The 12,279-nt window shown below is 35.7% G+C and overlaps 2 protein-coding genes across 3 annotated transcripts; one reads left to right on the top strand and one right to left on the bottom strand.

The window, feature by feature from the left end:
* Positions 1-1,676: 1,676 nt before the first annotated feature.
* On the top strand, positions 1,677-5,195 carry LOC100245120 (F-box/kelch-repeat protein At1g22040). 2 transcript variants are annotated; one of them, XM_002271846.5, is made up of 2 exons: positions 1,677-1,905; positions 3,359-5,195. In XM_002271846.5, exon 2 carries the CDS (start codon positions 3,384-3,386, stop codon positions 4,821-4,823), a length of 1,440 nt encoding a protein of 479 aa, XP_002271882.1. In that variant the 5' UTR covers positions 1,677-1,905; positions 3,359-3,383; the 3' UTR covers positions 4,824-5,195. The 2 variants fall into 2 exon arrangements, with proteins under 2 accessions (XP_002271882.1, XP_010657600.1); XM_010659298.3 differs by having other exon boundaries at positions 1,711-1,905; positions 3,266-5,195.
* Positions 5,196-7,150: 1,955 nt separating this feature from the next.
* Positions 7,151-11,475, bottom strand: LOC100253830 (aminotransferase ALD1, chloroplastic). The gene is made up of 10 exons (XM_002268730.4): positions 11,334-11,475; positions 11,209-11,234; positions 11,044-11,111; positions 10,729-10,845; positions 9,552-9,614; positions 9,092-9,196; positions 8,941-8,991; positions 8,526-8,846; positions 7,922-8,128; positions 7,151-7,650 (listed from the first exon to the last, which is right to left on the bottom strand). Exons 1-10 carry the CDS (start codon positions 11,402-11,404, stop codon positions 7,357-7,359), a joined length of 1,323 nt encoding a protein of 440 aa, XP_002268766.1. The 5' UTR covers positions 11,405-11,475; the 3' UTR covers positions 7,151-7,356.
* Positions 11,476-12,279: the final 804 nt, after the last annotated feature.

The following is a 12,279-nucleotide window of genomic DNA, read 5'->3' as shown; positions in this document are numbered from 1 at the left end:
CCTAGTAATATAATGGTTGGTATTTTAGCCCACTTGTCCCACTTACTCTAATCATATTTTAACAGCTCACCTAAAATAGCTTATCATGATCTTTTTAATTCAAAATTTAAAAAGGTCTTAATTAAGATAATCAATTTATGTCATTATGCCATCATTTAAGAACATTTTCCAACATTTTATAATCAATAACCACACTAATTATCTTGTAATAGATCTCTATTTTTTTTTAAACTTCCCAACCAACCCTTCTATTACCATATTAATTTACTACATGATAAATTATTTTCTACTAAGAATTTCATACCAATCACTCCTCTTTTTCTAGATTATTAATTTGATATTCACTTCATAATAAAATCCAATATGATGGTATAGTAAGATCCTACTTTTCACCTTATCATCATCACATAAAAGTTCCCATATTTTTGCAACAACACTCTTTCTTTGTAAATAATCCTATTTTTGATAGCAACTCTCATCAAACCAATTTTCTCATTATTTTGATATTTAATTCTATCAATTGTTATGATGTGGCCAAGTGCCACATGCTGCTAAAATTGGGCCTAATATTTTTTCTCTTATCAAATTAGAAATTGAAACAAAACTAAATAAAATAATTTGAATTAAAAATCTCTAAAAATAGTGGATGGAAAAATAAACAAAAGAGTTCTAAAAAAATTGTTTTATAAATTAAAGTTTTATAATGTTTTCTACAACTTTAATGACAATTTGAAATGTTTTTAACATCTTTTATATGTTTTTATTTTTAAATATTTCATAAAAATAATTTTTATTGATAATACTTTATTTTCAATCATTCTTCATATTTGTATATTAAAAGATTAGTAAAAATAATTAAAATATATTATAAAAAATACTATATTTTCAGGACAATTATAACTTTTTTTTTGAGAATAATTAATAATCACATGTATTTTTATTTTTTATTCCCAATTTTTTTTATTCTTAAAAAAGAAAATATATGTTTTGAAAGGTTTGCTTTTTTAATTTTTTTTATTCAACTAAAAGTAATCTATTGATATCAACTAATATAATTAAAATAAACTTATTATCAATATATTTAATTTAATTATATTAATTAATATTAACACGTTATTTTTATTTAAACAAAAAAATCAAATATTTTAATTTTTTCTATTTAATTAAAAAACAAATACCATCTAAATAAAAACTTTTCACATATATTGTAAATCTTTGTTATTGCGTCATGGCATAGATTAATGTGACATCACCCCACCTATCAAAGGAAAAAAATAATAATTAATAATGTGATATCATTGACTAAGAAAAAAAATTAAACTTAAATTGACTTACAAATTTCTAGATGAAATGTATATGCACTTGCCAAGCCCATGATTATGAGACTTAACCAATAGAAAATAAAAAAACATTAATAATTAAAAATAAAAAATAAAAAATATTAATAATTCAAAACAATTACCCATGGATGGCTTTTGTTAGAAAGATTGACACTAATAGAAAAATGGGATTAATTAAGGAAATTCTTTAGATGAAATGGCAAGTAATTTCCCCCTCTAAAAATTCAAGTGAAAAGGGAAATTTTTTATATATATATTTTTAAATTTAATATGATAAATTATTATTATTATTATTATTATTATTTTAATAGGTAACCTCTATCTCTAAGTCAATGAGATGGCATGATTAAAAAGGTGGAAAAATGATAACAAAAGTCTACCCGAAGTCTTGTCTTCTCTAACAAAAGTCTTTGATTTCATTTAATTTTATTACTTTTTTTTTTATATATATATTTCTTTTGGGCGCAGATGGATGACAATGCCAAGCGCGAACGCCTAGAGTGAAAAATTCCCCTGATGCCCATATCCGCTCCATCATTCTTTTGAAGACCCAGAAATCTGGATGGTATTTTTGTTATTTTTCTTTAATTCTTTGCTTAATTTTTGATTAAATTCTGAGTTTGTGCATTTATTTTTATGCAATTTTGGGTGATTTGCTTCAATTTTGTATGTTTTGGTCCTTTTCTTGCCGTGTTGTTGGTTCAATTTTGTCATTTGTTTGTGGGAATTGTTGGATTTTGGTTTAGCTTTCCGTTTGGCTGTCGAGAAAACCGAGGAAAATGAAAGAAAAGGGGGCAAATAGATAAGGCTGGGTTTGAAGGCGCAATGAAAATCTACAATTGCAAATTCTAAGTTCTTTTTCTCCTTTCCTGCACTGTTTGAGAAATAAAATGAGATGTTGAGTGACATGTTGAAATAAAATGAGATGGTAAGTGACATGTTCATGGTTTAATTTGCTTTCTGTATGCCCAAACTTTTCAATTTTACCAAATTGTTAGTCAACAATTCAATAATTGCTGTGTGACAAAACAGTTGATGACTTTTTTCTAATGTTTTTCTTTTTCTGGGGGCTCCTGGTTATTCAGATTGTGAAAATGCTTGTGCGTATCAAATTTTCTATTGCTTCACATGGATTAACTTGTCTGCACAACATAACATTATGGAATTTCCATGTCAGGAGATAAGATTAGAGCCCTCAATATCAATTTGATGTTGGGAATTTAGTATAATTTTTTAATCTGGTGCCTCCCATGCCTGCCTCAAGTTCCATGGGTTAACGAGGAGAGATCCCAAGAGCAATTCTCTGTTAATTAAAAATAATAATAATGTGGATGATTGGTGTGACATGGTTTCCTTTTTACTTTCTTTTTTTTTCTTTTGTAGCCAATAATTTTGATTATTTTGTGTGGTTGTTTGTCACTGATTGACATTATTGAACTTTTTTATTTGTTCATAAATTTAGAGCAGATCCTGTTGCATGAAATGAGAGCCTCTGGAACTCTTTATTTTCAGTCTATTTGGGAAGTCATACTACAAACAATCTGTATTTTATATCATTTTCATGTTCAGCATATTTTTATGACTTTGGAATCTGGAAGCTGTGTATGGGGTGTTGATGTTCTTCCTTTAAATGAATAGTTTGACAGTACTAATTTATATGCCGGATAGCATCCTATGAATGTGGAGGGTGTGCATTGGAGTTCAAAGGGATAGTGTGAGAATCTCTCTCACCCCTCTGTTTACATATACAAGTATGTCTTGTGTGATGGGGGCAGAGAGGTTGAATTTGAATTGTTTCCAACTGTTTGGTGCTAATTATGTGTGCTTATCAAATTTCTTTCTTGTATGTCTTATTATGATTCACATATGAAATTTATACTTCTGAATGTTTCTTCTTATTCTCTCCATTGTTGTTTTGGGTTCAGATTTCTTGCTAATAATATGACATAAACCTGCAACTATCTACACATGAGCTAGAAAAATTGATTTAGCTGAGAAGCTGGTTGGTTTTTATTTAGATTGGAAGCAATTAGAAAGATCCTGATGGGTTCTGCATTGAGCCTGAATGGCTCGAAGACCAGATTTGAGGAGCACTCTGAGGTTTCAGTGGATGAAACCTGCAAGAGGCAAAGACTCTCATCAAGCATTTCTGAGGAGAATGAAAACGTGAGACTGATTCCCAACCTTCCTGATGAGATATCATTCCAAATTCTTGCAAGGGTTCCTAGAATTTTCTATTTGAATGTGAGGTTGGTGTCTCGGAGCTGGAAAGGTGCTATTATGAGTACTGAACTCTTCAATTTGAGAAAAGAGCTTGGAACGACAGAAGAATGGCTCTACATATTAACGAAGATCAAAGATGATAAGCTGTTGTGGTATTCTTTGGATCCTTTGTCCAGGAGATGGCAAAGATTGCCACCAATGCCTAATGTTGCTCATGAGGATGGTTATAGAAAGGGTTTCTCAGGCCTTCGGATGTTGAATATGGTGGGGTCAAGCAATAAAATTGCAGATGTCATAAGGGGTTGGCTTGGGAGGAGGGATGAATTGGACCGAATCCCATTTTGTGGTTCTGCCATTGGGACTGTTGATGGTTGCCTCTATGTGTTAGGGGGATTTTCTAGAGCTTCAGCCCTTACGAGTGTCTGGCGATATGATCCAGTTCAAAATGGATGGAGTGAAGTGAGCCCTATGTCCATTGGTAGAGCTTATTGTAAGACAGGTGTCTTAAATAATAAGCTTTATGTCGTTGGAGGAGTTACCAGAGGTCGTGGTGGATTGATCCCTCTTCAATCTGCTGAAGTATTTGATCCTCGTACAGGTGTATGGTCTCAAATACCAAGCATGCCTTTTGCAAAAGCGCAAGTACTACCCACTGCCTTCCTGGCTGATTTGCTCAAGCCCATTGCAACTGGAATGACATCATACAAGGGAAAGTTATTTGTGCCCCAGAGTTTATATTACTGGCCTTTTTTTGTTGATGTAGGAGGAGAGGTTTATGATCCTGAGACAAATTCATGGTTTGAAATGCCTGTTGGCATGGGTGAGGGTTGGCCTGCTAGGCAGGCAGGAACAAAATTGGGTGCCATAGTCGACGATGAGTTATATGCACTAGATCCTTCAAGTTCTGCAGATATTGCTACAATCAAAGTATATGATTACCAATGTGATTCTTGGAAAGTTGTTTCCACAGATGTTCCCATTCATGACTTTGCTGAGGCAGAATCTCCATATTTACTTGCTTCGCTTCTTGGGAAGCTTCATGTGATCACTAAAGATGCCAATAACAACTTCACAGTCCTGCAGGCTAACATGCAAAATCATTTACACTCTTTTCCATTGACTCCATTGTCTCCCTTAGGAAACAACTCCTCTGAACAAACTGAATCAGCAGCAGAATCAGAAACAGATGTTTGGAAGGTCATTGCTGCCAGGAGCGCTGGGGCTTGTGAGCTGGTTAGTTGTCAGATCCTTGGCATCTAATGCGATATGGAGCTAGAAAGTTGCACTCTAATGATTTTACTGTTGGAATCTGTACTTTTAAATGTTGGTTGAAATAATCATCTTCACATTTCTGACTTATTTTGTGACCACAAGTTTGATTCATGTTGGTTTTGGAACACTGGGGAAATGACAGGTGATATTACTTTAGCAGCATTATTTGTGATCTGTGGCTATTCTTGGTGAAGGTGGGGCCTCCTACTGATCTTTATCTTTACTTGGAAATGATAAAAATCTGGAGTTCTCTAGCATATGTATGGAGTAAGGAAGATGAAATTGTAAAAATAATGAATTTTATGGTGTTGCTTATCTAATTTAAGGACAAGGAATCCAAGGTTGCTTTCAGTTTGTCTATCTTGACATCTATACTTTTCTCAATGAATTAGGTGAGCCAAATGATTTCAACACCCAACAAGACCTATTGATACCTGATGATATGGTTTTGCTATTCTATCACTACGGTGATATGTTCCATGCCAACAAAGCAATAGATGCTTCTGCTTGGTGCCCTTGGCACCAAGTATCTCATTTCAACTGCCAACAAAACACTTGCTTACTTGAAATTTAGGACAATTACTATGGCATCCTTGATGAACATTTGTGTTTGATGATTCATATGTGCAAAATACCCAGATTCCACTGGTGGACAGGCCAGTTCTGGGGAAATATTAGAAGTAACACAAAAGCTGATAGCAATCCAGTGCCATCTATTGGAGATCTGTTTCCCATCTCCAAGTTGTCTTCCTGACTCTGAACTTGCATTTGGAAATGCATGTTCAAGCACTCTGATGGTGTACCTAGTGAGCAAAATTTGTCAAGAAGACCCATTGTTACAGAGACTAAAATGGTGGAGGCAAAACTAAACTAAAGAAAACTAGGACGGCAGTGATATTATATGACATGTGTTCCCTCTCATGTAAGAATTGGGTGTAATATTGTGGATTCACCTTATTTCTCAAGAAGAAAAAAATGGAAGGAAAAAAACTAAATGTTTATCTCAACAGATTGTTTTATCCATATCCTTATGTAACAAGTTCAATGCTAGAAAAAACTTCAAATAAATATTCACAAAAAGGCATCACCCCAAGGAATTCCTAAATAACCTAGTAGAGTGGATGATCATATACTAAATAAGCTGAATCTCTTAAATTTTGTAGGTGTAGAAACTGAACCATGGCTCACCCATAGTATGAGATAAGCTGAATCTCTTAGATTTTGTAGGTGTAGAAACTGAACCATGGCTCACCCGTAGTGTGAGCTTTCTTTAGCAATGACTTTTGAGTTGTGAATGCCTTTTTACTTAATATGTTGCTGGTCAAATTGTCCAGATTCTCGCAGCCAACATCAACAGTACACTGCAAGCAAATCTCACCAAAGGTTATTGCAAGGATGGAGCTTTAATGTTAAAGAAGTGGCTTATATGTCTGGCCTTTGCCCTTGTCTCGCAGGTCTTTATTTAGACTTCCTATGTATAATAAACTTTGAATGAGGAAACTTCTGGTTTTCTGGTGGGGGTAAGCAAGAAGGTGAAAGGAAAGCCTTGTGACAATCTTGGGTTGACTTTGATTCGGAGGTTTCTGCAAAATCAACCAAGGTATGTTGGCTAACCAAATTCGAATTGGAGAATTTCTTGCATAGCTTGATTTTTATTTAACCAGAAGTCGTTTGCTTAATACTGTAAATTCTAATATCCTTTGATAGTAGAACCATGCTGATAGAAATCAAGCTTGTCATATACTAGTCACAAATAGAATTGTGGAAACTTTCACATTATTGTTTAGATTTGACCTAGACCTTGGGGGTCTCTTCATTTACATAGAAGTTGAGGTGATGAAACACAATGTGTGTGAAAGTAAAGCATCCCTTCTCCAAGCGGGAAACTAAAGGGTACTTTTTGTATGGATATATAGAGCTCCAAATATGAATGATTTTTCTTTAGATTGTTGCCAAAATTATTGGCCAAGGGTGAAAGAAGACCACCTATTAAAAGTCTTTGGTGACTTCTATGATATTGAGGTTGTCAATAAAACCACCAATGCTACCTCTATTGCTATTGTCCCTAACAAAGTAACCCCTTAGGGTCTTAAAGATTTCAGACCTAATAATTCAGTTGCAAGGCTTTATAAGATTATTGCTAGGGTCCTTTCCAATGTGTATGTGAGAAGTGTGCTCTCAGACCATTTTCTTGAGGATAGACAGATATGAGAGGGTAGTCCATATTCCTCTTTTAGCATATATGTTTAATTTTTTTAATTGTATCTCGTGATACATGATATAGAAATTGCAGAAGGCATACTCATGCAGTAGTATGCAACTTGGAAACCATGCTAACCTGCAGTTTCTTTTTCTTTATTTATTGATTTTTTTGAATATATTGCTATATCTTCACATAACAAGATATAAGCTGATATTTTATTATATGCCAACTCAAAATCTGGTCTGTTGAACTTCGGTTTACTTTATTTAGTATTAGATAGATATATGGTTATAACAACCAAAGTGAAGCATCTTTCTCCTAGGAAAGAAGGCTTTTCAGCCTCCTTGAGGCCTCTAAGATACATTCTCTGTGTCCAAAAGCACTAACTCTAATATGCTCTTCACCCCCAGGTCCAAATCCGCAACCTGGAACTGTTATTATGTGCGTCTTCTCAAGAAGCTCAGTGAATACATCCCAAGATTTCATACCTGGAAAATGCACCCAAGCATAAGGGGCATTTATGCCACCATATACGTCTAGACCAAGTGAAGTGAAAGTGTCACCCAGGATCTTTGCATTCTCTTTGTAGTAGTCAACCACAGATTGCACTGCCTGAAAGAGAATTTCAATGAGGAGATCTCATCATGTAGAATAAATAGAGTTAGGATTCACAAAGAAAAGGGTTAGGGGCTGTAGGGATGTGACTCTCAGGAGCATATTTCAGTTCAGTAAGCCTAGAATTTTGCTCCTAAAGATCATTTTTAAGTGGTTGCTACACGGGTGTTGGTAATGATCAAGAAGTGTGTTGATGGATTTCCATGCCTAGGTTCCATGTTTTGACTAGTATCCACACACTGTTTCCTGGAAAAGAACTGAGACTTACCATTAATCCATCTGAGGAAAGGCATGCTAGTCCCCCCGCCTGAGCTATGCTGGATGCTCCATTGAAGCAAGTGCATACAATGCGGTTGTAATCTTTTATGACAGGAAAGCCATTCGAAAACAAGAGTTCATCAGGGACCACTGTCCAACCAAGACGGACACCTGTGAATCCAGCAAATTTGGAGAAGGACGAAATTTCAATGGCAACCTGAGGGAAAAGGAAAGAGAGGGTTAGATACTGATGTGCAAAATCAACAGGCTACATTGCATCTCAGAATTTACATTGGTGCACTTGGATTCACTCTGGAATGAGAGGCCTAGACAGATTATCTAGGCTGTGTTTGGTTAGATTATGAGAAACTATTTCATTGAAGCCATTGATGCCCAACACTTGGTTTTTTGATATCATCTGCGGACATTCTGGTCTGACTATCATTAATCTTCTACAATCTATTCTGCCAATTCTTCTATAGGTCATAACTGATAAAATGATGTGATGGGTGATTTAAGTAGCTTATGGCATTTCAATTGGTTTGTATTTATGGTTAGTACTTAAACTAGGAGGCCCTCCTACCTGAAGTCGAGAGCTCAGTAACTTATTTTACCTCTCTGGCACCAGGAATCTCAAAGATTGATCTAGGACTTTCATCTGTGACATAAGCTGCATAGGCAGAGTCAAAAATAATAATTGATCTATTTGCCCTTGCAAACTCCACTAGCTGCTCTAACTGCTTCCTGGATGCTGCATGGCCAGTGGGATTGTTTGGAGAGCAGATGAATATGACATCTGTGGTTGCAGTTGTAGTCAAGTCTGGAAAAAAATTATTCTGTGGCCTGCATGGCATGTATTTGATGTTCTGGTACTTGCCAGTTTCATCTTGGAAGTCACCGGTCTGGCCAATTATGACACTCGAATCTATATAAGCCTGTTACAATTGACATTTCCTATCATAAATCCCATTAGTTCTGAAGCCTTAGTTCATGAAAAATAGCTAATAAATTGATGCATTTCGATATTACTGGAAAAGTTGGATCTTGCACAGCAATGGTCACATTGGATCCCAGAAGCAGCTGTGAAAATAGAGAAATAGAAGCCTAAGTTCAGCATTTTTCCCAGTAAACCCAAGTTAATCAGAATGTAAACAACCTCCAATCTTGGATATTTGAGTACCTGCAGGCGAGAAATATCACACTGAGAACCATCTGAGACAAAAATTTCTGTGTCTTTAATGGGTAGATCTCCATACAAGGTTTCTGCAATTGCCTTCCTAAGTGCCTGCTACATAAACAAAGAAGTTAACCACAGCCAAAATTTGCATGATATTATGTTCATAAACATGCAAACCCCTCCACCCAGCTAACATATATGTAAATAAGATTAAGAAACTAGAAACATCAAATTTCAAGAAGAGAAATGTCATAATTTCACAGGCTTCTGAGGATGGACATCCTAGTAGTGATAAATATACTCATACTAAAGAAAAGGACTTGTTTTGGGCATAGAGATATAAGAAGAAGAGCTGAATTGAAGATCAACAAAATGATTCTGCAACTTGGCAAACAAATAACGAACAGGAAAGAAAAATGTCTGGAATAGAACAGAGTAAAGGCCAAAAGAAGCTCCACAATACCTTGTTCCCTTGCTCTGCCCCATACCCTCTATAACCTTCAACTGTCGAAAGCCGACGTGCATGCTGCCATTCATTATATACAGTTAACGTCCATTTATAAACAAAATTCATACAATTTTCAATGCAAGCAAGTTTTGTTGGGTTTTGCTCCCATAGTTGATGACAGTATAATTTTGATCTAATCCAGAGTTCAGTATCGGTATTCTGCACTCTGTTTAGGTGTTAGGTACTTCAAACAGTGGCATCTACATAAATGCACGTAGATTGTTATATAAAGAAGTTATAATTCACGCTCTGTTCATACACTTGCTTCTTCTGATAGTCACCACTTGTAGTATAGACCTCCAGGCTCCAAGACACTCGAGTGTCTCTAATGCCTATATTTGCATAAAAATGGGCTTGTCTTCCAATTTTTGAAAGAGTGATTTTCGTTTGATTATGTGAAGGCCTTAACAAAACTTTTGTTGAATGATCGACCATGGTTATAGACTTTGGAGAAACTAAAGCATACTAGAGAAAATATTCGCCCAGGAAGAAACTAGTCACTTCTGGAAAGTTCCCTCGTTTGTTCTCTGAGAGATTCAAAGGACATGTTGGGCTTGGGTCACCCAGGAAGAAACTAGTCACTTCTGGAAAGTGGGGTCGTTTGTTCTCTGAGAGATTCAAAGAACATGTTGGGCTTGGGCTTTCATTATCTCACTTTTATGGAACTTGTCTAATGAAGGTTGGGAGTATGGAAGATAGGCTTGCAGCATATCAGCCAACTGGTTCACGCGAGTATAATAGCCTTTTGGATAGAATTTACAGGCCATCTAGATCAAATTGCATCAAGCAATCTTTGTAGATAAACTGCTCAACTTTCTACATCTGCTGCAATTTAAGGGCTATCTCGCCTTCAAACTGCCAAAAGAAACTACTGAAAGGATTAACATATGAACTTTTAGTAGAGTTGCGTTTGTTTTCATGAAAATTCTGTATGTGGGAAAATGTTGATACCCCACGATCTTCTCCAAACTGAATATTTTTTGAAGTTGGCTGCTGGAGGCAAAGTCAAACCTTTTCAAACCAGGCAGGTTGGTGTGTTGAAGACGTGTTCTTTCATTCCAGAAAGACAAAAAATGACCAATTTGCAGTATAGAAATACACAACAAATCAAAATCCAGCAAGCAATACTTACGTTTGCCATGCTTGATGTTACGATATCCGGTATAGGCTCTGTGGTATCACCAATCCCAAGGCTTATCACTTTCGCATTTGGATACTTCTTCATGTGTTCAAGCTCACGCATAGCTATCTGATTCAAATGAGATGAGAGTATGAGAGTCTTGAAATAGCTGTAAACAATCAAATACTATGATATCTCTGGAAGCCAAGAAAAAAAATCCGAAGTCAACAAAAAGGCTAAGCAAATCACAGCTTCCACGCTTAGGTATTCAGCAAGCAAGATCACAATATAGAAGCAATAAAAAACTTGGGAATCCAAGCCTCTAACCTCAGGAAACAGATAACCATTTCTCAGCTTCTCCATGTTCAAGTTCCGGGTCACCCTTGTACAAACACCTGCCATTTGCATACATTTAGCTGTTGCTGACATTTCTAAAACCAAACAATCAGCCTTTGGAAACCAACTATGATCAGGTGCAGTTTGTGCACATACCTATTCCATCCTCTTGGACTTTCAAGCTGTGTAAAAGTCCCGGTGCACAAAAAATGCAACACAGTAAGAACGATATGTATACAATCAGAAGCACTTAAACCATGACAAAAAACTTAAAGCATTACCTTGCATGAGACATCCTAGGCTGCAAGAAAATTGCAGGAGGCATGGAACTGAAGGTAGAAAGCTTATACATCTTCTATTGAAGTTTCCTACCCTGATGACAAACTACTCCAAGTTTCTCAATTGAATGTGGGATGATAGTACTAGGAATGCTTTATATATATATATAACAATGTATGATCTTGTAATGCAGTCAAACACCCGATTCCGGTAGGTGTTATCATATTAAGGAAATGTGTTGAGTCACCTTCAATCTGCATTTCAATTATTAATTAAGCATGCAGAATTTTCTGCAATAGTCATACATGTGTGGTATCAATCGGTTCACACTACTTAACATCCAGGCCATCATCACCTGATGGTACTTGTCGCGGAATAATGTATCCATGAAATTCACTAAATGTGAATTAACAGAGATGAACAAGTCCATTTTCCACAAATCCCACCTAATCTGTCCTTTTCTAATGTATATTTTTTGACCCCCTTGACTTAATGCAATGCAAGGAAAAACCGATCGAAGTTTTGTGTTTGATTCCACTTTCAAATCTCGATTCTCCCATGAGGGCTTACCAAAGTTCTAAAAAAATAAGAAAAGACAAAATTCAGATGACACATGCAGTGAGAACAAAAGAAATAAAAAGCTTCGTCTCCACTGCCGTTTCAAAAACCAGTAGCAATATCCTATATGCTAAACTAACATGGCTCCTGAAAACAAGCCCAGACAATACTATCTACGCTAAAAGTCAGAAGGGTTTAGAGTTATCAATCCATTTTGAGGATTTAATTATTAGCCAATGCAGCGTAAGACTGATGACTTCATGGTGGATTTGACTAGTGGTTTTGTTCTTCATTTCTGTGCCTTTGAAAAGTCTAGGTAAAAAGTTTCTCATACAGATCATCAAATTTTCTACGAAGTTGGGGAATTCCATGCAACTTGTCCTTTGCTTT

This window comes from Vitis vinifera, chromosome 12 (assembly GCF_030704535.1).
Source record: "Vitis vinifera cultivar Pinot Noir 40024 chromosome 12, ASM3070453v1".
Lineage (NCBI taxonomy): Eukaryota > Viridiplantae > Streptophyta > Magnoliopsida > Vitales > Vitaceae > Vitis > Vitis vinifera.
This window is presented reverse-complemented; position numbering and strand designations above follow the sequence as displayed.

Excerpts from the sequence above, each read along its gene's own strand:
- LOC100245120 (XM_002271846.5), top strand. The coding sequence starts at position 3,384 with ATGGGTTCTGCATTGAGCCTGAATGGCTCGAAGACCAGATTTGAGGAG.
- LOC100253830 (XM_002268730.4), bottom strand. The coding sequence starts at position 11,404 with ATGTATAAGCTTTCTACCTTCAGTTCCATGCCTCCTGCAATTTTCTTG. Across the intron at positions 11,112-11,208 it reads AGTCCAAGAGGATGGAATAG|GTGTTTGTACAAGGGTGACC; the intron begins GTATGTGCACAA and ends TGCAAATGGCAG. Across the intron at positions 9,197-9,551 it reads GGGCAGAGCAAGGGAACAAG|GCACTTAGGAAGGCAATTGC; the intron begins GTATTGTGGAGC and ends TTTATGTAGCAG.